Source organism: Podarcis bocagei (genome assembly GCF_964188305.1).
Source record: "Podarcis bocagei genome assembly, chromosome: 4".
NCBI lineage: Eukaryota > Metazoa > Chordata > Lepidosauria > Squamata > Lacertidae > Podarcis > Podarcis bocagei.
In genome coordinates this window covers 59,688,889-59,713,988 of record NC_138128.1, presented here as the reverse complement: position 1 = coordinate 59,713,988, position 25,100 = coordinate 59,688,889, and the positions used below count along the sequence as shown (strand labels likewise).

General features: G+C 41.1%; 1 protein-coding gene across 5 annotated transcripts in view; it reads left to right on the top strand.

Moving 5' to 3' along the window:
• ADAM12 (ADAM metallopeptidase domain 12) overlaps positions 1-25,100 on the top strand; it is a 190,042-nt gene that overhangs the window by 129,369 nt on the left and 35,573 nt on the right. For all 5 annotated transcript variants that reach the window (XM_081192860.1, XM_081192862.1, XM_081192861.1 and 2 more), the window contains 4 exons: positions 1,887-2,035; positions 17,220-17,397; positions 23,067-23,156; positions 23,754-23,949. In XM_081192860.1, the coding sequence (XP_081048986.1) occupies positions 1,887-2,035; positions 17,220-17,397; positions 23,067-23,156; positions 23,754-23,949 (613 nt within the window). The remainder of the gene's footprint in view (positions 1-1,886; positions 2,036-17,219; positions 17,398-23,066; positions 23,157-23,753; positions 23,950-25,100) is intronic.

Below are 25,100 nucleotides of genomic sequence, written 5' to 3'. Positions count from 1 at the left end.
GAACTTCCTGACAGTAAGAGCTGTTTGACAGTGGAATTTGCTGCCAAGGAGTGTGGTGGAGTCTCCTCCTTTGGAGGTCTTTAAGCAGAGGCTTGACAACCATATGTCAGGAGTGCTCTGATGGTGTTTCCTGCTTGGCAGGGGGTTGGACTTGATGGCCCTTGTGGTCTATTCCAACTCTATGATTCTATGATTCTATCTTACTCAGTAAATGATCCATGATTTACTGGGATCATGCAGTTTGGGAGAGAAAAATGGTATCCAAGAAGCAACAGAGGGGAGAACAAAGTGACTTATGATCAAAATAAAAATAAAAAAGCTACAGTTGTGTGTTTTTTCAGGAACACTTAGTGTCTTCCTAAAAAATGAGTGAAATTTTGGAATGATTCTAATGTATTCAGAAGTACTAAATGACATGCAACTTTTGATAAAGTGCATTCAGATTTCAGAGAGTGATGCCTTTTATGAATTGATTGTACTTTCAATTTTTCATTCACTAGAGAGTTCAATTATTCATACTATTAACAGAAGCCCCTTAAACAGAAAATTGTGAAATCCAAGCCAATAATTTATTAGGAGTTTCATTTTACTTTTTAATTAAGCTTTTAGACAGTTCTAAGCTTTTACTCTCTGTACACATCAGAGTGCTTGAAAGGTTATGAAGAAGAGTGATTTTAGATGAATAAATTCATATGTGCTTTTAGAAAAGGCAGATGAACATAGTAATTCCATTTACTGACTGATAAACAGGAGATCAGCCATTTATATTACATGTTTTATGCATTTTTCTTTTTTAGAGAACTTTTATAAGAAGGTCAGTTTTTCAAAAGGAATAGATGGATGCCGCAGAGAACAGTATAGAAAAGTTTTTAAATGTTTGTGCCAGTCAACAAAAATAGCTTTCAGTCAACGAAAATAGTTTCTGCAAGAATATTTCTTGTCCAGAAGAAAAGAAATGAACACCACTATTAATTTTATTGACAACACAGACCTTCTGGGGCTTGCCCTGTAAACTGCATGTCATTTGTACTAATGTTCTGGTAGCGTAGCGTGCACATGCTTCCTACTGTCCATTTTGTAGAAGGAGCCATTTTCTGTTGCGTCACTTCCACCTTTCGATAAATTAGTTAGGTTCACAAGTACATTTACATCAGTTCATTTCTCTGCAGTTGTTTAATGACACTTGAACATGTGAAATCACACGGTTGAAAAGCATGGTATGAATATGAAACTTCTGTCTTAGAAGGCCCATTCAAGCATTCAAGTCATTACTTGGTCTTGCATTCATCATGTGCATGCATGTGTGAACCAAGCCATGGATGAGTCCATATACCAGCCTCCATCACAGGACAGTAGGATTGAGGTAGGGGTAAGGAGGTAGCTGGACCTCATAAGTCACCGTATGGGTCTTTCCAGACATGTGGCCCAGTTCATACACAAAAGCAGCAGTTTGAGTGGACCTTTTGAAACCCAACTGTGCAGAGAAAGTTCCATATTGTGAGCTATTTGTGTAAAGTAGCTTTCAGCGATGCCAGTGCAATCCTGCTGTGTTAGGGATTTGTATTGCTAGACCTGGCACTTACGAAACTATGTCAGGGGCCTACTGGCACATAAACAACTTTCCCTGTGGCACTGCCTCCAGATGACTGCATTTTCAAGCAACTTCTCACTGCTGTCTGCATGGAAGAATAAGGCAAATGGGCAGGATCTTGGTGGTGTTGTTTATTTACTGTAATAACAGTGTAATTACTCTTGCCATGCGCCACATCTATAACAATTAATACATAATTAGCTTGGTCATTTATCACTGTGTAGATTATATTATTTCATCCTTTTTAATAAAATGCTTTACTCTTATCTCTCTCTATTTTTTGTTTTGTTTTAAGGACCATTCCGACAGCCCTCTGGGAGCAGCAGTAACTCTGGCACATGAGTTGGGCCATAATTTTGGGATGAACCATGATACACTAGAAAGGGGTTGCAACTGCAAAGCATCTGCTGACAAAGGAGGCTGCATCATGAACCCTTCAACAGGGTAAGTGAAAGTACTGAACAAGCTTTGTTTGAGAGGGGGAAAGGTAGCTAGAACTTTGGGTGCAATATAACTTTCCTCTCGCTCTCTTCTCCACCCCAAAATCTGTTCTGGAGGGTTGGGGCGGGGAAGACCCAGAACACACCGTATTTTTCGCTCTATAACACTCACCCGACTATAACACAGACGTAGTTTTTAGAGGAGGAAAATCCGTAGGCATGCCACCCGTAGGCATTCCCTCCATAACACGCACAGACATTTCCCCTTACTTTCTAGGAGGAAAAAAGTGAGTGTTATGGTGCAAAAAATACGGTATTTAGGGAGCTTGTTGTAAGACAAGAGCTGAGGAATTTCTTTTCCTCAGCCAAAATAGCTTGTGCTATTTAGTTGGATACAGTCCTTTGTTTTTATTCCAGGAAGCATTTTAAGCAAAGGTTTGCATCCTGTTTATGCCAATTAGACTTTATCACAGACCCTTCTCCATAATCTGTGACAAACTATGTTGTTGAGAGGGAAACTTTAATCCCTAGAGGATAGCTTTAATCCCCCTCTTTGTTATTAAAAGAAAATGTGCAAAGCAATTAACTTGTATTATTGTTGTTGTTTTCCCCTACTAGTATGGGAGAAAAAGCAGGGGAGGTCATAAGAAATAAACCATAGCAAATAGGGGAGCAGGTTTGGTGCTTGTTTATCTGTGTTTCCTGCTGCAGAACTGCATTAATACCAAGAGCTTTCAATATAAACTGAAGACAATCTTTGTTTCTGTGATGTCTGATGTTCTTTCTTTCATCTCAATTGGCTGGGGTCTCACTAAAGTTGCCTCAGTCCAAAAATGCAATTGTTACCCAGTGCATTCTTCATTCCCAGCCATCTTTCACAGCTGATAGAGTTATGACAAGTGAGATCAATTTAGTATGCAATTTGCTAGGTGGAGGTGCACGGTATCTCAGAAGTAAATGCTATAAAGAACTACTGAAGCATGTTAGTCATGAAAGGAAGGTTTTCTCTTCTCTTTTCTTTTTTTTAACTTCAGCCTTTGAAGTTTGAGGATGCCTTCATGCTTTCTGTTCAAAACAAGAGTTTTAGTGATGTGACTAAGGGGTCACCCAGACTTGCGCTTGTGCTGTGCCTAGAAAGTACAGGGCTCAGCAGTTTTCTGCTTGACCCACACTTTCTAGGCACGGGTCCGATTGCTTTTCCCCTTGCCTTGCTCCTTTCCAAGGGAAAACCTGCTCTTCATCAATAAATAGGAACAAATAGCAATCCAAGGAAAACCCGAATTGCCATTTGTTCTGATGGAGCACTAAAGAGCAGTTTTCCCAAGGGGAGGAAGCAGTGGGACAAGAGGAGGACAAGTATGTACACCTTAGTGTCTTAAAATGCAGTGAGGCCACCCCCCTGCCCCCATTGCATTTCAAGTTGCATTTGCGCTTCTTGTACATACTGGGGGGGGGCAGGGGTGTCTTCACCCTGTACAAGTGTTATAAATAGATGAGCACATGTTTAATCACCAGTGTATAGACTTATCTGAACGTTCAAATAATACATGATCAAATTCTTTCCCGAATAATAAATATTCAGAAATGACAGAAATGTGCAAGCTAAAGCAGCTTCAGAAATGTATTTCTTCCTCCAGGTCAAGCAAACTCCTAGTGTACATGCAGAACTTTTTTGATCCACAGACATTAGTGACTCTTTTCAATGGGGTTTCTCATTACTCTTGGAATTGCTCATCCAGCTGGTCAAATGGAATATTTCTAACACTGTTTAAATTAGGTTAAACTTTGGGTCTATGGTGTATTTGATGGCATGAAATGTTTCATCCTCTCTTCTCCCTAGGATCCAAGGCATATATCTGTGTATTTGGGATCAGTGCTAGCCCATCTTCTGCTTCATTTCACCTTGGGCTATTGCTTTTCTATCCTATTCATCCAGCTCTTAGCCTTCTCAAGCCATAGATTTTTCAGGGGGTAGAAGCGACTGCTACAGTCATTTTTGAGGAAGAGGGTATGGACATTGCACTTCTTCTTTTTTTACTTTGTGCCCAATAGATATCTGTAATTCAAATAAGGTGATGAGAAAAACCAGCTTGGATTAAAATTATTCCATTCACCTTAACTTTGAAGTTAAGTCTAACGAAGGAAAATGTTCAAAGGGTTTATTATTACCTCAAATGGTGTTTCATTAATTATTGTGATCTCCTTTTCAGTTTTCCAGTTTTAATCATTGAAGAGTCCAGCATTAAAAAGTTGTGTTAGAAATGAGTTCTTGGTAGAAGCAGTCTCGGGATCAGTGCTGTATTAAATTCTGTTGGATCTGTCCGTTAATGAGCTTCCTGTAGGTGTACGTTTCAAAAGGAACCAGTAGGACATGTATCACTTTTACCACAAAATGTTTTAAAGGTTTGAGCACATTTAGCAAAGCACACATGATGATGATAAGGCATTGTGGCTTAAAGAAGAAAGCAGACAGAGTGATCCTGACATTCAGATTATTTCAGCCTACAAAAATAAATCACAGTACAAGAGAACATTTTCAAGAAAAGAATTGCAACCAAAAATGCTTAATGAAGAGAAATTAGTTTTTGTAAACTGGCATCTTTGTAATGGTAGCTTTGTCTTTCTTTAAAACAAAATGTTAACTTTGGGGCAATAGCATAGGGCCTAGTGTTGTATGTGGGATCTTAAAGGACCCTGTGCTCCAGGGAGAATGGTATGAAAGTGAGTGCTAGGAAGGAGGAAAGGGGCACACAGAGGACAAGGAAGGTCCAAATAAACTTTTTTTTTTTTTGTCCAGATAGAAAAATAATATTTTAGAAAACACAAAATCAGTTGCCGTCTGTTTGAAAGGTCTTGTTCTACCTAGATCCCTTTGAGGAATTTATAACGAAGTTCTATCTCCACTCAGGAAAAAGGAAATAAGAAAATAATAATAATATTGGAGGGCAGTCTGCAGAAGTTGCATTGCAGCCCTCTGCTAGTGGTTAGAGGCAAAGGCCAGGTTTAGGGTTTCAACTTTGAATGACGTAGACTGGGATGAGGTCCTTTGGAGTTGGTTAGCAGCAAGAAGGAGAAGGAGCGGGCAGAACTCCAAGTGAGCTGGGAATGATGGGCTGGAACAAAGAGGCACAGAGTATGGGAGGTGTTTTGGTTTATTTGTTTTGAGATTTGGGACCAGAGGAGGGAGAAGAAAAACGAGAAGCCCAGTTAGACAACTGGGCAGTTAGACAATGCAATCCCCATTGTGTGCAAGTAGCTGGACATCATTGGGTGCTGCCCAGGCAGTCTTGAGATGTAGCTGAATATTGTGTTACCAGTTTTGTAGCTCTCTTCTCTGGTCTTGTGAGTTTTCCAAAGACGAATCAATTTTGTTACACCCATATTGCACAAGGAACATCCTGAGTCAGTATCAATGAATTTAAAAGCGCTGCATCATTTTCGTTAGAAATATTGCCAGTCCAAATTGTTTTTGTCTCTGCTAGCCTCCTTAATGGAATTTGTGTCTTGTTTCTTTTTCCTGTTTTTTTTTGGGGGGGGGAAGGGTCATACTTGGACTTCAGTGGAATGTACAGAATCAGACTATACTTCAAAAAGAATGGAACTAAATCTTAACTAGTTCAATTTGTCTCAATCTTGGCAATTCTGTCTTGTGGCTGCCCCATTTAGGTGAGCCATATTCTTTCCACTTTTTGAAAGTACAGCTCTCTATCTCCTTTCCATGAATAAAAAATTTGCACTGCAACTGTCCTTTAGCTGAACTGAAGACACAGCTGGCAAACACAGTTTTCTTTCTGAATATTCACGGAATTCCATTTCTGCTTTACTGTCTCTTTTTTAAAGGGGAAAAAAATCAGGTGTTAACGGTAACACAAGTGCCTGCTAATGATAGCCTGGTATACCAATCACATCCAGATGTCAGTTCCATTATAATTTCCATCCTTTCTTCAGTGGGGTTCCACTGCCCTGCTGCTTTGCAATAAAGAAAGCTTTTTTCACTTTTATCTCATTGAAATGTGTTGCTCTCCCCAGGATGCTAAAAATCCTTCATGCTGAATCAGACAGAGCTAAGTTGCTTGTACTTTGCACTAAAGCCCCAGTGACATTTTTAAGGTTGGACTGTCTTTTTGACCTTGTTCAACAAGCACACTTTTCTTCTAGGAGATTTGATAAATGAGCATTTTAACAAGCCTTGAAAATAAGTGCAGAAAAGTCAGTAGCCCATTACAATCTTAACAGGCCCTCCTGTCCACACAAATCTTTGCTAAACAACTGTGGTGTAAATAATACAGTTTTGTAAGACTTTACCTGGAGCCTATTCATACCTGGCACTAGTGACCAGGTGAGTAGTATTTAGTAAGTCTGGTTTTTATATAGCATGGAGAAACATCTACCAGAAACAGTTGTAAAGATTTGTATTCTTGTCTCTTACCAGGGAGATTACTAAACAATCATTGAGATCTGTTTTGAGGGTTTTGTGAAATACCGGTAACAGGTTTCCTTGAATTGTGTTCTTGGCCTTTCAGGTTGCATGATGGTATATGTCTTTGCTGCCCTACCCCTAATGAATTTGGAATCGGTGCTCACTCAACACTGCCATGGTGTACATTATTATATAAAGTGCCAGTACATGGTTTAATTGCTAAAATTAAGTTCTTTGGTGATCATATCACTGTGTGCTGCATGTGCCCAGTTCTGTGTTAAATGATTTGTGGCTTGTGGGGAGGATCATGACATTTGTGTCATTTCGTTTTTATAATGGATTTGAAACTAGTCCTCTTGCAACCTTTTGACCATTGATAATTAGTTGATGGGCTTGTGAGAGAATATGCCTCTCAGTGGAGCATGATTAATTGCCTTCATCACAGGTTTTTTTTGTTTGTTCTAATTATTGCATTGGTATTTTAATGGAGAATATTAACCATGAGCTGTAAAACACTGGGCAAACTTTGGCTGCAGCTCATGATTTCTCTGGAGAGAGCCAAACCTTGAGACTTGGTTTGGATGACACATAAGCAAAACCATGGCTTAGCTCAGCAGAACAACCAAAGCAATGACCACCCCTGCAGGATCCTGCACACTTGCTCATTCATGCTAAGCCATAGTGTTACACGTGAATGAGATCAGAGGACATTTAAAACAATGTATTTCCTTTGTCAAATAAATGCCTGAAATGTGGTATTATTGAAAATTTTGCTTCACTGCAGAGTCTTTGGGCCTGTCCACATGATGATCTCCCACACACACTTCTTCTACACATGGTGAAATCGTGCATGCACGCGTGCGCGCGCACACACACACACACACACACAGATACCAGGATGATTTAGTCCATTGCTTTCCCATTTTCTTTTGGTTAAAAACTACCAAGAATTGACAGGATGCCATTATTTCAACATTTCATTTTAAATTACTGAAACAACCGTGTGCAATTAAAGGACAGACAGTGCCCATTTATTAATAATTCAGGGACATTTTAGAGGTCTTTAATTGTTTTTAGGAAAATAAAAAGTTGTGAGTTTAGCGTTAAGCATTAGTGTGTCCAGATCTTGCAAGCATTCTCAGCAGATTCCATTAAAGTACAATGTCTTGGGGTCAAATAAGGCCACAACTTTGATTGATTATAAATGCAGAGGTTTGGCCTAGGCATTGGGTTTAACCAGACCCTCAGCCTGCCTGCTGGACGTATTTCTGGTAGGATCAACACAGAAACACAGGAGTCTTGTGACATACATCAAATAGGAACACCCCCACGGGATCACCGCCAAGGAGTTTCTGAACAACTCCTTCTGGATCCCTTTAACAGGATACCCTTTCCTTCAGAGGGACAGGCAGATGCTACAACCTCCCCTCTGACCAAGACTAAGGATTACTCAATGCCTAAACTGCCAAAAGTTTTGATGATTGCTATGAGGTAGGCAAAATCACCAGGTGAGAGCCAATTGACCTGGTGCAAAAATTCCTACCTGGTCCCAAATATGGCGACCAACAATGTCCATAGCAAGGTCAAGCACATAACAAGCCTCATACAAGGGAGGGAGGGAGGGAAATCCTACTGGATATGGAGGCAGGGGCAGGCCAATATATATTCCCCAGGAGTGTACCCAAGTGAAGCCTGCGGACCCAGATGGATCTGCCCCTTGGAATGTCCTGCCCCCAAGCCTGCCTGCAAGAGGTGTCCCTCACTGGATCCTGTCAGGGGAGGCAGCGCTGGCCTGCAACCCTAATGCACTAACTATCGGTAAGCGGACTCCTGGCACCTTTTCCTATTATACAGGATAGAAAAGCATTGTTGTGTCTATGAAAATTGAGAAAAGAGCTCTTTCTAAATACTAGTAAAAATAATTTTAAAGAGCTAGAGAATACCCAACAGGCTGTGTAGACTTGGCACTTCTCTGATAGTCTTTTAATTCCTGCCAGGCAACATCCCTTTTTGGAACAGAGTGGAGGAAAATAGCACAGTAGGAAACTGAATGCAGGCAGTGTGTTTTTAACGGCCATGTCAGCCATTTATCATAATTCACTTATCGCTAGTACTGGATGTTATGTTTAATGCAACCAATTTAAACACAAGCTAATCTAGTTTGGTTTCTTATCTACAATTTCCTCTAACATTGGCAATAACGACAAAGTATGCTACAACTTCTGCTCTTTTTTCCATTAATGCAACACTACCATGACCTATGTTTCTCTCTCTCTCTCTCTCTTTCATATATGGTTTCCTTTTTCCTTGATTCAGCACTGGATTAACATCAAGTCCTAAACAATAAATTGTGAAACCCAGACCCTCTGCTGTCGAGCTAATTGTTATTAATGAGGTAGCAATCTAAAAGGAAACTGAACAGAAGATGAGCCAGAGGCAAATGCAAAATGATTATAGCAACTCTCCTTGACTGCCTAGTTTCCTACAGGAAAAGTAGTTGCGTACAATTCCCACAGAGCTTTGCATGGCAGATAACTCCTGAATACAGTTAGAATACTGTCAAGGTTGATAAATTGGTTTAGTATTGCTTCACCTTTGCAATGGGAAACGAGGCTCACAATAGACCTCTTGACAAGAAATAACTTTTCTGACTGTACATTTGTCAAAGTGGAAGCAACTCCTAATAATGTTTTACTTGGCAGTTTTGTGACTGTGGAGATATTAAGCTGTGACAGTATGTCCTGCACAAGGCTGTTAAAAGCTGTTACTTCTTCCTGGAAGTATTTCTGAAAACCGTCCAGCTGTTGGTTCTGTCAATACTTTCTGATCAGAATCTTGCATTCTGCATTGTAAATCTGTCCTCCTTATAAAGCTCACAGCTTGAGAAGATAAGCCTCAGTGGTGCAGGCCAGATCCATCTTTTTTTCCTGTAAGGTAAATCTTATGGATTGTAGTATTCCCAAGCCAGCATGGATTCATATCCGCCTAAATGAAGCCAATGGTTGCCAACTTCGTTGGGCTCAGGGGTACATTCAGATTTCTGAGAACATTGTGGGCACCACTCGCAAAATGGCCACTGCAAGGTATGACCTAATATAAAATGGTTGCCACAAGGAGTGGCTTGGTTTAATTTTAGAATGATCCCTTCTGTGGTACAGGCAAGATGATGATGCTGTTGATGTCTCTGTTCTGTGTCTGCACGGTGCTCTCCCACCCATAAGCTTGAGAGCAATTCCTTCTGCAGAATAGGCCACAGAAACATAAGGATAAAGATCATGTCTTTGCACAGTACTACTCCCACCCATCCTATCAGCCTGAAAAGAACCCCAGCTGTGAGAGAGGCAGCAGAAACATTATGTCTCTGCCTCTACACTGTCCTCCCCCCACCCCCACTTCTATCAACAGTTCTGACTGGAGCAGAAAGATGGTGGTGGGGATGGGGATAAGAAGTGTGTTTGTCTCTGTGCTGTGTTCCCCCACCATCAAGTTGGGAACAATTCTTGCTATGGAGAAGGAAGCAAGAACTGGAAAGGCTGGCATCTTTCTCCCTGTGATTTAAAACAAAGCCCCTTGAGAGGCCAAACAACTGTCCTCCCCACAAAAATAAATCTTCAAAAAAGTAACAGCACTCACTCCTTGCCACAGTCTTTTCCACACATACAAATTGTGAAGCTGACGCTTAGCCTTCCCTCATCTTATGCAACTGGAGTCGAAGTGGTGGGCTCTTCCAACTCAAAAAATTGCTGCGTGCAGGAAGGTGGTTCTAGTTTAATACATTTTAGTCTGGTTGCACTGGCCATCTCGGAGGCCACCAAGGAAGGCATTCGTGGGTGCAGGGTTGGCAACCTCTGTGTTAAGCTATTAATGACACACATCAGTTCAGTTATTTGTGAAAATGACAGGTAATTGGGCTTGTGAAAATCGGTACAAGCATTGAACATGAACTATAGATGGGAAAGCTATGGGAACATTGTGTTCTATTTTATATGATGCTCTAGGGATTAAAACAATAAACAAAAGAGAGAGTAAAAGTAGATTGGGAGGCTAAGTGCAGAGCCGTCATTCATCATTCAGTTTTTTTTAATGCAATCTTTGTTCATAATTCTGGTATTTGATAAACATTCCTGAGACAATTTAATTATTCAGATGTTACAGATATGGCACAGAAGTGAGTTCCCTGTGTACAGCCAAATCTCTAATGCAGCTCACAAAAATGTTCACATGATTGATTGTGTCAGGGGTCATAATTTGATCATGATGAAGAAAAATCTAAATTCCCAGCTTGTTCATGTCTTTAGAATCCTGCCTGGCGCGTGGCACAGGAAATGATCCAAAGTTGGGAAATGGCAGAGGCAGGGAAAGGGTCAAGTACCTCTTTCACTGTCACTAGCAACTTCTCCATTCTATAGGTCAGCATTAGACCACATTTTTTATATGCAAAAGATCCCATTCAACCCCTGGGATTTCTAGGTAAGGCTGTAAAAGCACCTTATATGAAACTGTTGAGCTAGATCAGGCTTCCTCAACCTCGGCCCTCCAGATGTTTTTGGCCTACAACTCCCATGATCCTTAGCTAGCAGGACCAGTGGTCAGGGATGATGTGAATTGTAGTCTCAGAACATCTGGAGGGCCAAGGTTAAGGAAGCCTGAGCTAGATGGACCAATGTTCTGACTCCCTGTTAGGCAGCTTTCCATTGGAAAGAAGGGCTATTGGACTAGAGTGGTTTATATAAAACCTGATGGAATCGTCAGAGGTATTGAGTTTAGAAGGATCCATTTCATGAAGTTAACTCTAGATCCATTCCGTAAGTGTTCTGTGTTACACCTTTTAGAAATCTTTTTTTCTGCTGACAACTTTTATGAATAGATACTCCGCTAAAATGACATAACAACAGTTGCAGATAAATCCATCCTAGGTTTTGTAACTTTTTGAAATTCCCAATGTATTTGGCACAAATAAAACTTTTCCATCATAACTGCTGCTCCTTTGTTTTTTTAAATAAATTAGTACAGTCCTGAAATATTATCTACTTATTTTTAAGAAATAAGCACTTTAATGTCACCTAATTTTAACTACTGATGGAATGGGGTTTGTTATGCTTTTAATTCTGAAGCAAGGGTCCGTGTATGCCAGAACAATACGCTTATGTTAATTTCCCCTAAAAAGCCAGACTGACAGGACACATCAATCATGCAGAAGTCTGTGAGATCCAAGGCAGGCACTCCCTCCATCATCCATGAAAGAGTGGTCTGCTGAAAAATTCCCCCATGTTTTTTCAACCATTCTTGATTGAATAATGAGAAAAGAAATTGCATTAAAAATTACCAAAGGGGAGAGAAATTTTTTGATGAAATTATCATGGGTTGGATGCAGGCTTTGGTTGCACTTCCTTTATTTTTGAGGTGGCTAAGGGGTGTTTGTGGGTGTCCTTTCATTCTGTAAATCATCTATGCTGTGGACTACACTCTGCAGCCTTCTTTGGTGTCTACCCTTCAATTAAAGCCCAGGAGGAAGACCTAATGAAGCCACACCTCTTCTCATGAGGCTTTTTTTGAGATCAGGAAGTGTGGGCAACAAGGAATGCTGGTAGAGTGCTGGAGAAATGCTTACTTGAAAGGAAATCACACACAGAACTCTCAGACACCTTGAAACTATAAGGTAATCTATAAACCCCCATCACTGAAATTGTCAACTGTCCTTGAGAATGAGGGGGGGGGAAACCCGCCCCCAAAAAACCCAGAAGCCCCTTTCATAGAGAGAGAAACTTATTTGTGAAATTGGGAGACAGATTTTAGCACAGTACTTCCATGAAATTCCTATGTTGCCTTCCCAAGAAATAGCATTCTTGCATGAATAAAGAGTTAACAATGTAGAAATTTACTCTGACAATGAATCCCACTCAAAAAACCAGAGAGGTATGAATCCTGGAACTGCAGAGAAAAGTGCAATTATAACATTATAGCAATGTTCTGAAAGGGCACCCATACACGTTTTCCTTGTGAGATTTACTGGTGAATATTTTGGTGCCTTGACTAACTGATGGTAACCGAAGCAATACACAGTTTGTGGAAGTCCTGTTTGGAACGTATTCATCTTCATTATTGTTGGGGGTTTTTTTATGCTACACAATCGGCAAGGGGCCCAGTGACCGCCAACAAACAGGCTGCCAACATGTATGGCTGAGTGTCTGTGCTCTTGTCCTGGCTGCTGTTTTTGTAAAGAGCTGCCAGGATTCCGATGGAGCAGCAACAGCTCTTTGTGTAGGGAAAGCTAGCTCTGATTGGCTTTGTCACGGCTGGCTGCCAGTTTCAAATCAGCCAATAATAATAGCAATCTCAATTTCCATATTTTATTATATTTATTTGTTATTTCCCTCTCTACCCCCATCCATAGGGCTGGAAACCCTTTATCAGACAGACCGTGGAGACTGGCTTTTGCATTCCTAACGCTTCCCCCAGTGTAGTAATTCATAGGTGAGGGGGAGCAGCATTAGTAGATATAACAGATGGGTCTTTCCCCCTTCAATTGGCCTATTGTGCAAAAGCAAAGTCACTTTATTTTTATTTTTCCAGAGACTCAGTATACATACCTGATCCTATACTGTTCAGATGGACTCTGGATTCTTCCTCTGGGCTCAGCCAGTGAGGATAACTTTGCCGAAAAGCTCCTTTCTGCCTGAAGCCCATATCATCCTGCTAGTGTCTTAAATTTCTACTACTTAAGTCTTGCCTAGATGCTGAATATAGGGTTTTGTTAAGGGTCAAAAGCAGTGTGGGTGTGCCTTGCCCAGTAGCAGATATCTGTTTCTTCCTGTCTTACAAGAATAATGTAATAAACTCTCTATCCTTCCCCCTTATCTTCAATATGGGCATATGCAGCTCCTTTATTACCTCATTTCCCTTTTGTTATACTGTTGCAGAAATGTGCACTATATAAAAGGAGTCCTTAAAACTTAATTAATATGTATGGTTCCATAAAAAAAAAGCTCCTTAAGCTAAAATTTTAGTGCATCTCAGATGCTTTATAGAATAAAGTCACCCCATCCTACTTTATAGAATAATTCATTTGTATACTCTTGGCTTCAGATTTCACATGCTCATCTCCTGTTTATTGTGAGGTTATTTATTTCAAAACAAAATGTTTTGAGTGGATCTGTGCTTTCTTTGGTAACTAGTGAATATGGCACTGATGTCAGCTGAGGAAATCAGTGTCAAGGACAGGAAAGGCCAGAATTTGAATGGCTCTGTTGCTTCAAAATAGGAAACAGCTTGAGTTCTTTTAAGGTGAAGAGAATTCGCATTAGTTAGCAGTGACACTCTGTGGTCACCAGTATAGGCTAAAGGACCTATTGCCCCATTGATGGTCACATGAAACTTTTATAAGCAGGAGTGAGCGAATCTGTGTGCACTTGAAGAGAAATGGGTGGTGATAAATGTTTAATGTTTATTGTGGAAACACTCGCTGGTTCTTATATTTTTTCTGATTTAGTGATTACCAACAATATTTCTGTTGTTCATTTGGTTTCTGTTTCACATACCTATCAAACCAGTATTTGCACACTGGAATACGTTTATAATGTCAAGAGTGGCCTTTGTCATCCTAAACACCTGTTTGGATGAAAATCAATGAATTAAAATTTGACGCTTTAAATTATATGCACACACATACACATGTTTTTTTTAAAAAAACACAACAACAACTAAGTTTCGGCTCTAAAAAGTTTCACTTTTTGAGATTAACCTGGTTTTAAAATGAATTTGTACAAAAATGTTGTTGTGGCTTTTGAAGCAATTTTTGTACTGCTTAATATGTAAAGTATGAATATATAAAAATGATAAAGTCTATATTGAAAGTCTCTTTAGATGGAATCATTCCTAATGTTGACTTCAATGTCAAAGAGTGAACTATGGGACCCACTCCTAAATTCATAATAAATTTCACAAGAAAACAATTACTTTCTATTTATTACTGTGGGCTCCTTACTAGACCCAGAAACTAGCAAATCAACTAGAAACTAGCAAATCATCACAGGAATTAAGATTCCTGGTGATGCAGTTTTGTAGTTTGCCCAGGATCATCCAGTAACTCCATATAAATAAACTTGCAGTCCAGTTTATGGCTTATGAGAGCCAGTGTGGTGTAGTGGTTAAGAGCAGTAGATTTGTAATCTGGTGAACCAGGTTCATGTCCCCGCTCCTCCACATGCAGCTGCTGGGTGACCTTGGGCCAGTCACACTTCTCTGAAGTCTCTCAGCCCCACTCACCTCACTGAGTGTTTGTTGTGGGGGAGGAAGGGAAAGAATGTTAGCCGCTTTGTGACTCCTTTGGGTAGTGATAAAGCGGGATATCAAATCCAAACTCCTCCTTCTCTTCTTCTTCTTCTTCTTCTTCTTCTTCTTCTTCTTCTTCTTCTTCTTCTTCCAACTACCTGAGCTCTTCCATGTGTTGAGAACTGGGGTTCCCTCCCCCATATTTCTGACTCTCGCCAACCAAAAGCATGGCCAAGTCACTTTCCATCTTGTAGAGAAATGCTATTTTGTCCAGTACTACCTACTATGCTTTGCTTATGAAAGATTTTTTGACATTTGTTACAATCCCATGCATATTTATTCAGAAGTAAATTTCAGTTTGTTTACTTGGAACTTCTTTCTAAATAAGTGCATATAATTGCAGGCTTAGCCTTCAAGTATCAAATCGTTCCTCATTTGAATGTGCACTACCTCTTCCACACTCCATCTTAAAACTTACCTAATGCCTAATATTTATTTATTTAAGCAGGGGTTGGAAGGCCATCTGTCATGGATGCTTTAGCTGAGATTCCTGCATTGCAGGGGGTTGGACTAGATGACCCTTGGGGTCTCTTCCAACTCTACAGTTCTAAGATTTGTATATATTTATAGCCACCTTTCCTCCAAGGAGCTCAAGGTGGCATATATTGTTCTCTTCATCCCCGTTCTGTCTTAACAAAAGCCCTGTGAAGTAAGTTAAGCTGAGAGACTGTGATTTGCCCAAGGTTACTCAATGAACTTCATGGCTGAGATGAGATTTGAACTCTAGTCTCCCAGGCCCAATCCAACACACTCTAAACAGTACACCATTCTACCAGCCAATTTTTTTTCCTTCCCACTTCTCTCCCTACATTGTAAAATTAAATCATACTGTAACGTATCATTCATGAGATCCAAATTACGTATCTGTGTTGCTTTGGAAATGCTTTAATATCGACTACCACTTAGGACTGCAGGTGATTCTTTTTCTTTAGCTAAAATATACCCTTAATTGCTTGGCAACTCTTGAGCACTGAATTCTTCCCTGTCTGTAAAATAATAAATAACTATTGATTCATTAAACTTTTTGATTTAGCAACATGGGAATTCTCTTCACTATCTTATTTCCCTCTTTAAGACTGCATCCTGTTCTTAATAATATATGATTGATGTAAAACTGTGGCGGACAGCAGAGCCAGACCAGAGTCTGGTGATGCTGTCCCCCTGAAATTCCCCCATAGTGCTGGAGCCTCTCTCTGATGAGCTACAGTCAGCTGGCCACAGAGGGGGCAGGAACAGCACTTTTGGGGGGGAAGAATAAAAGGAGCAGTTTCTGAGTTGGAGAGAGTTAGATAGGGCTGGATTTAAGATGAGAGATAGGGATAGATTTGAGAAGAGGGCTAGGATTTGATTTGAGATGTTAGACAGGTGTCAGGTTGGGGAGTAGGGAGAACTGGTTCTGACTCTGGTCTGGCTCTGCCGTCCATCACAAAAAACATTTAGGGAACAAAGCCCAGTCATTATCGAGCTGGCTGGCTCCCTACACAGCCGTAGCGTGGAATTGTTGCCTGAATGCAGAGAGGAAGTCAATGGGTTCCAGAGTCTAGGGAAATAAGACAGTTTGTCTTTTATTTGCCAGATGGTTGTGATCCACACCTAATATAATTGCAGGGAATCGCAGTGTGCACTTTGGCATCCTGTACAATGTCTGTGGCATGATGTCCTTGCAAACATCCTGATGCAGCTGGCATTGAGCTGAATGACTCTCAAAAGTTTTTATCTCACTCACAATTAACAAAGTGGCAAGCTTCCAGTGGGACCGCGGAGAATATTTGCAGAAACAAAAAGATAGCATTACAAGACATATTAACATCACAACATCAGTGTATACTAAAATACTTGGGGTGCTTTTCAAATATCAAATATATAGGCATAGGAGCAACAATCAGCAGCCAAACCTGTCCAAGCATTTGGATTGGACTCTGTCTTCCTCTTAGGGTGCTGATGCCACATTCTCTATAGACCTCCACTCCCCTTCATTCTGCCTCTCTCCCATTGAATCTAATTTTTCATTCCCTCCATGCCCCATAACATCCCACACTGTAAAACCTACCCTGGGGTTTGTGGGACTTGAAAATATTGTAGCAAGGGGTATATATTTATGAGCAGTTTTGGACTGGGAGTATTTAAGAAAGCTCTGGCATTCATTATGTTTAATCTGTTTATGTTTATTATCATAATGGCTATCAGTATAATGAGTGCTGTTTGAGAAATACTAGCATTAGCTGCCGTAACTATGTGTGCACTATACCAGCCTCTGGCACAATGACATTTGATTCCCTTCTGTTCATTTCTTGGGACACATTACGATGATGCCGTAGAATTTGCTAGGAGTGTTGTGTTATGGAACATCTTGTCTCTGAATTCAAACCCATAATTCTTTGATAACAGTAATTTTTTTCTTCTCTCTCCCCTGTTCCTACCCCTTCTTACCCCCCAGCTACCCATTTCCTATGATGTTTAGCAGCTGCAGCAAGAAAGACCTGGAAAGCAGCTTGGAGAAAGGAGTGGGGATGTGCCTATTCAACCTGCCTGAAGTTAAGGAATCTTTCGGTGGCCCAAAGTGTGGGAATGGCTATGTAGAAGAAGGAGAGGAGTGTGACTGCGGGGAACCTGAGGTAGGACTGTCTGTCGTGACTGCTTTAAAAGGAGACTCGAAATTTCAATTTAGAATATCAAGTCATATCAGTCCTTAGGCACCACTATTCTCCGGTCTTGGTATTCCTTGAAAGCTTGTCTAAATACAAAAGCCATGCAGTGTTTTTGCAAAGTCTGCAGGCTGGTATTCTGGTACTCTTCCTCAACCAAGAAGAGCCTGCTGTATGTTGTGCCCAGCATGCTGAAATATACTCAGAGTCGAGTGTGAGTTTAATGCACTTTATTCAGCTCATAGTAGCAATGAATGAAACTTTCCCCAAAATGTCTAGCTATATGTATATTATTTACACAATGGGCCCCACGTGATTGGCTAATTCCAGGCTGCTCCTGTAGGCCAATCAGGTTGCGGATTCACCTCCTTCAGGAGCCTGATTGGCTGCTCCTGCAGGCCAATCAGGTCGCTGATTCACTTCCACCTGGAGGTGGATTGGGTGGCTCCTGCGGGCCAATCAGACTGCTGCATTCTGGGTTCTATTGTTCTAGGATTCAGCTCAGTACATAACACATGCACAATGAAAAGGCTTGGAAAGGGAAAGCCCTTCTGCCAACATCCCTTCTTCCTTTTCCATGGCTGCCCAAGACAAGGAAAGTGACTGCTCCTCTGACTACATTCTGCCAGGAAAGACACCTACCCTTCCTTCATTTAGATGTCGGTATTAAAAGTTGATACTGTATTTCTCTCCCAGATTATCATAACTAAATATACCAGAGAATTATGGATTTGTCTTCTCCTGTAAGCATAAAGTTATATGCATAATAGACTGAAAGACATTGAAATAGCAAGAAATTGCATAGCTTTCCCATACAGTTTATTGAATTGATCAAGCCATAAGGATTTCCTGACAGCATACTCATTCTTCTGGGTAGCAAAGCATGAGAAGTAGGTTTATCTGCTTGTTTAAAGTCAATAGAGTATCTGTAGCTTTCACATTCATTCTAGCCCAGTTATCTTTCACGTTTTCACTCCTCAGTGTTACTGATACCTTTTAAAGTAAAAACCGCTTAATAATGCCATGAAGCAGTTTGAACTGTGGCTTCTTCCTTTGTTTTGTTAAATTCCTTGGAAAACGGTGGCTCAGTTGTGATTGGTTTTAGTCCCAGTCTTCCACTGTAATCTGTGTGTTACCAGCATATCCAGTACATTAGTTAATTTTGCATTAGCTATGTAATTTAAATTGGATCAGCACATCAATACCACTCTAATCTTTGAGTGCATCATGTTGTTCTGTGTGTAACTCTACATGAAGCTTGCATACAAAGCTGTTTTTTATTAGCCAGTGCAGAGGTTGAGGACTTCTCTTCTATGAGGGTTTGTGACCCATGGGAAAAAGGCAGTCAGGAGGTAAAAAAACAATGTTGGGCAGAGTCAGCCAAAGGTGAAGAGAACCAGAATACATTTAACGTGTCACCTGCAAGAGAATTCTGCAATGCAAATCTTATGCGAGGAAGATTTGTTAACTAGTGAAATGTCAAAGGCTAAATATAACCACCTCACCACATAGAGCTGCAATAGTGAATTATTGGTTCGCCTCTCTAGCCATGAGATATCTTTATTCAGTTTGCATTTTTCTGGCTTTCCCACTCCTCCTCATATTCTGATCTACCCATCTCTCTGCCTAGATAAGAGACCCTGTCTGCCTGTGGGGTAGCTGTACTTGGTGTCCAGTTCACAGCCACCATAGGTGGAACAGAAGGATGAGGAAGGGGGGCAGAAAAGCTTGCTCTGTACGGCCTCTCACTCACCCTTCAGGTCTTGCTGATACTGTCTTTCAATTGATTGCATTTTCTCACTTGTTTCAGAGGGGGGCTTCTTTATTTCTTCTCTGTTTTCCTTGGCTCAGTGCTGCATCATTCATACCTCCATCATGATGTTAAGGCTTAGGTGAGAAGAAGACAGGCTACAGTATAGGCCAGACGGTAGGGGGAGCCATCAGAGTGGTTTGATGCCATATGTCAGATGGAATTTGGTCATGGGTCACATCTACCCCCAGCGGTATACCTAGAGTCCCTTGTGCCTTTAACAAGGAGCTGTATCAGTGCCCCCCCCCCCACCAAGAAAAAAAAATCACTTTACTGCAATAGCTGCATTAGAAATTACTACATTTTTCATGACCCTAGTACTCAAAACCTTGGCAAGCCTTGTAAACTGGAGTACAGGCTAGGTTCTCAAGTATTTTGGGATGTGATTTATTTATTTTTAAAAGGCAAATTTTCCAGTGGGTGTCAGTCCAAAATACTTACAAAGTAATGCCCCCTCTGCATGTGCCTCAATCAATATATTGGGCATGTTGTTGATATACATACAAGGTTAGGCAAGGCTTGTAAAGGCCGACTCAGAAAGAAGTTCCATGGAGTTCAATAGGGTTTACTCTCAGGTTCAGTGGATAGGATTGCTGCCTAAATGCACAAACCTACTCAGGCATAAATCCCACTCAGTTAATGGGGGTTTTACTTCCTAGTAAATGGGATTAGCATTGCCACCGTCAATCTCCAGTGGTGGTTTTTGCAGGGCAGGCAGGCCTGGGTCCCTAACAAGGGCCAGTTTCACCAACCCCTACCCCAAATTCTTTTGAAATGAAATAATATTCAAACACTCTAGAAGACACAATAAGGTGAATCGGGGTTAATCTGAAAGATTAACCCCGATTCACCTTATTGATTCCAGGGTATGTGAGGAAGAAACCTGTTGACTGCTGGTGAACTTTAAGTGTTAAAATCACATTTCTACAAGAACAATGAGAGCTTTTGCATTCATATCTTCCTTGTAAGCTCCTTAGAAAGATTTTGCAGTTGCTTCTGAAGGTCTTTTTTTGCCAGGTTGCCTGATACATTTTAGTTTGAGGTATGCTCATTGAATAGGATCTTTTGAGGGTGAGATAAGCTAATTTTCCTGCATCTACGTAAATAAGAGATGAGACAAATTCTACCATCGCTGCCAGAACCCAGCCAGAACCACACTCTACAATGGAAGGAGAAGCACTTTCTGACTGGATCAAATATATAGCTTTCCAGTGGAAGTATAGGAAGCCTGTCCCTGCAAAGCAGAGCAAGTGTGCCTTACCTACCCCTCCATCTCACATGCATATTCTCTTTTCGCATCTCCCTCATGTACTTGCTTTCACTTGGAAAAAAATTAATCACATATACCCTCTGCCTTGAGCCAGCCAAGGGACTGTGGCAGATTTAGTTATGTAGTACATTTCTATCCCACTGTTCCCCATGAGGGAACACAAGGAAGCACACATGTGATCCCTAGGCAGTGTCCCATCCAGGCGCAAACCTGCTCCACTTCAGCAAGGTTCTTGACTATGTGCCTGCAGGTTATGTTCTGGGATACCGATTCCCATCGGCCTGACACTTGAGATGCAGGCATGGCGGCGGCGGTGAAGTTTTAAAATGAGTATTTTTAATACTACTTGTAAAACCCTTGGAGATTTTATTACAGTCAAGAAGTATATATATTTCGTTAAATTAAATAAAAATAAAATATTTCAGAGTTTCGGTGGAGCAGAATGGCTTTTGTTCTACTTTCTGCCAAATCTCACTAGATTGAAATTTGAATTTAATGTGAATCGATTACCATTCTCTATGACCTTGAAATGTAAGCTTTCCATTTATCAAGGCTAAACTGACCCATTCTATTTGACCAAGGACTACAAATAAGGACTTAGTAAGACAAAATCCAAGAAAATGAAATTATGCCCCTCCCCAAAAAGGGTTACATATAGAAAGGGGGAAAAGCTACCAGCAAACCTCGTTTTGTTACGCTTCACTTTATTGCACTTAGCAGATATTGCTCCTTATGTGAATGTGGGTGCAGCTGCAGGCAGCCCCACCGCTTACAGGGGAAGGAAGCCCATCACTCCCACCCCTCTTTTGGCCACGGGAGTGAAGCTGGCCAGGGCTGGAGCTGGGTTTCCCCGCTCCCACCTCTGCAGCCGGGGGGGGGGGGGCTTGGCTTAATAGAACACACAATAGTGTAAACATAACTTTTATATGCACTGGTAAACCAAAAGAATTGTGTGACTCACTTTATTGCAATATTCGCTTTATCACGGTGGTCTGGAACCAATCCCATAATATCTCCAAGGTATGCCTGTATTTGGCTCAGAAGTTCCATGCGGGAATGGATCTATGCTTTGTATATGAAACTCAAAGCAGCTTGGCAATGTATAAGTAAAATTTATAAATAATGATAAAGATTAAGGCTGGGATAACTAAATAGGCAGCACTTCTAAGGGACGAGTGAAGGTTACAGTGAATAACAAACTCAAGTGTGTGATACTCTGGTGAGAAAGGCTAATCTGCTTTCAAGTTGCATTAACAGAAGCATCATTTCCTAGACTCATGAAACAATAGTACTCCTCTGCTCAGCTCAGTTAAGAGATTAGATCTCATTTAAGTACTGTGCCACTTCTGATCAGCACAAGATAAATTGGAGACAATTCAGAGGAGAATGGTAATGCTAATAAAGTTCTAGAAGAAAATCACAGAAATGCCTAGTTCTCACTGAGAAAGCTAGGTGTCAGGGGGAAATGTTCTAGTATTCTCCATGAAACCTAGTTTTCTGATTTTTTTTATGTGGAAGAAAATTCAGCAGTTGTTCCCCTGCCTGCCACAGTCTAGACATATGCTTAGAACTAGGCCAAACAGAATCTGAATGTGGTGTATGTAGTTCAGAGAAAAGAAAAAGGGCAGAGAACAATTGTGTGATGGTTGGTGAACACTGAACAAAGAAATGACGCAGTAAAATTACACACCATGGGTTAAACAGCAAGCGAGTCGTCCTAAACTTCTAAAAGCAGCGATAGGTGAGATTATGGGGCTAGAGAAAGGTGACTTTGCCTCAGCTCCCACTTTTAGAGCCCAGTGTTGCCACTCATGGAAGCACATGTGGTTCCTGGCAGGCTTGAAAGCCATTAGGAATTGTGCTGAGGTAGGAACCTAGGAAGTTGCCTTTGGTCCATCTCTAGGACAATATTGTCTACCCTGACTGGCTGACGGGCTTCCAGGGTTTCAGGCAGGAGTCTTTCCCAACCCTTCCTGAAGATGTTGAAAATTGAACCTGGATTTTCTGCACAAGTTAAGGGTTGGACTGGATGATTCTGCAACGTTGTGCTTCCTTGTTTACAAGGATGTTTTACAATATTGAATGCTTTTCCAGAATGAGGAGACAGAATACAGTGGTATCCCTAGTTACGAACTTAATTCGTTCCGGTGGTCTGTTCTTAATCTGAAACTGTTCTTAACTAGAGGCGTGCTTTCACTAATGGGGCCTCTTGCTGCTGCTGCTGTGCCGCCGGCACACGATTTCTGTTCTCATCCTGGGGCAAAGTTCTCAGCTCAAGGTAACTCTTCCAGGTTAGTGGAGTTTGCAGCCTGAAGCGTTTGTAACCTGAAGCATTTGTAATTTGAGAGACCACTGTACTATCTATATTTCAAAACATTTCAGGAGGTGGGAAAAGAAAGAATTGGAGTTGTATAGGTCCTTGGAATATAGTTCAGCGCACAAGCAGTGTGTTCTTTAGCCTAAATGCAGAGAATCGGGTGGTCATATGGATTCCAGTCAATCTCCATGTACATATTCCTGCCTATTGTAATTCTTAGGTTTTATTGGCTTCTTTTTTAGGAATGTACAAATGAATGCTGTAATGCTACTACTTGCACTTTAAAACCAGGAGCAGTATGTGCCCATGGACTTTGCTGTGAAGACTGCAAGGTGAATTTTCCTGCTTCCTAATTCATGTGGGGTGGGCAGGCCTCCATAACAATCTTCATGCCGTATGAAACATGCATTGCTATGTGAGCTATTATGCATTGCCAGTGGAATATACTTGGTACTCAAGAGGCTCATTGGCCTATAGCTGCACCACTGAAAACACATCCATTGCTTCTGCTTCTTTTTTTAAAAAAATCAATGCAGCACTTCTTCCCCTAAAAGACAATGTGTGTATTTTTTTATTTTATGCATAAATTGACAGTATTAAAAAGCAGCCTTAAAAGTTTATGTCCACTTAAATAATTCCACCACTGCAGAGTCAGCTGAAGTTTTAACTTGTGTGCTTCTGTGTGTGCAGAGTGTCAGAGCCTTGTGCCTGCATTTTAGTAAGGAATGAAGGAGGCCCTTTAAAAGTGTGCTGTAAACCGCTGTGCAGTATATCAAAGAGATGCATATAAATGCTGTGGTGCCTTTATGCTGTGCTTAATGGCCACTTGGTGCAGAGTCTGGGAGGGGAAGCATTAGTCCATAGCATAAATTTCACTGTGCAGTAACTTTTATTGATTGGAATTACAGCCAAATCTTTTCCTCCTGCAGCTGAAGCCAGCAGGGGTCTTATGCAGGCACTCCAGTAATTCCTGTGACCTTCCTGAATTCTGCACTGGAGGCAGCCCTCTCTGCCCAGCCAATGTTTACTTACATGACGGGCACCCCTGCTACAGGGTAGATGGGTATTGCTATAATGGCATGTGCCAGACACATGAGCAGCAATGCATCACACTCTGGGGACTAGGTGAGTTCGAATTCCTGTTCGCTGTTTCTTTCTCTAGGTATTTATCCACAGAAACAAATTGCTTGTGATATTTGGAGGAGGCAGAGCCTTTGAAGCCACATGTGATTCTGGGTCCGTAAATTCTGCATTTCCCATCTTTTCTGCGGGATAGATGTTTCATGCCCAATCCCAGTAGATCAGGGTATGGGAAACCTCAGGCCTGAGGGCTGAATGTAGCCTTCCAGGCCCCTCTGTCTTAGATTTTTCCCAAGGCCACACACCTCACCGGACCTGCTCCATGCCCTACTTGAGTGCTTTATCCTTGTGGAAATTTCTCACTGAGCTGTAATAATGCCCTTTGGTTGCCTGAAAGAAGGATGGAAGTATCTGTGTAGCTTTGCATGGTTGGAATGTGATCTACTGTACAAAAGCAAGAGTCACATTTGTTTCTCCACACACTTCCGCCTTTGGCCATACCCACCAAGCCCATGTGGGCCCCAGAATGGTCCCCACAAGGGAATGAGGCTCTTGGGGTGAAAAGGTTTCCCAACCTCTACAGTAGAGGATCATTTTCCCTCTTGCATCCTTACAGTTGAAAGTGAGCTGAAAGAATGGAGAGAAGATACATGATATCTGTCTATTAACCTCTTCATATAATTGGGTGGTCTAATGGTTTGGAGAAACTAATCATTTCCCCAGTTCACCTCCTAACTAGCCTCAGGTTCTCCAAAGTATCAGTTGCACATCATTAGCACCAGTCCCACAAATTATTTTGGGATTGTGCTGCTGGAGAAATGCTGGGATTGTAGCCATACTCCCCAGGTTTGAATTCTACACATGCTTAAATACAGCATAAGGTTTTATGGTCTTCTTCCAAAGGTATGATCATTAGCTTTCTTTGAAGCTATGTCTGCTGGGCACATTTGAATCCTTTTAGAAGTAGAGCTTGCCTTGCCCTGCCTCAGTTTACTTAACTGTAAAATGCAAATACTTGCCTACCTCTCAGAAGTAATTACTGTAATGTTTACTTTAGCACTTAGAGATTTCTGGGATGAAAGCCACTATGCAAGGGCATAGCATTAACTATGCAAACATAACTCATCGCTGTTGCCAGATTAAGAAAAAATTGTGCCACCGATTATATTTCCATCAGTAATGCAAATTAACTTGGA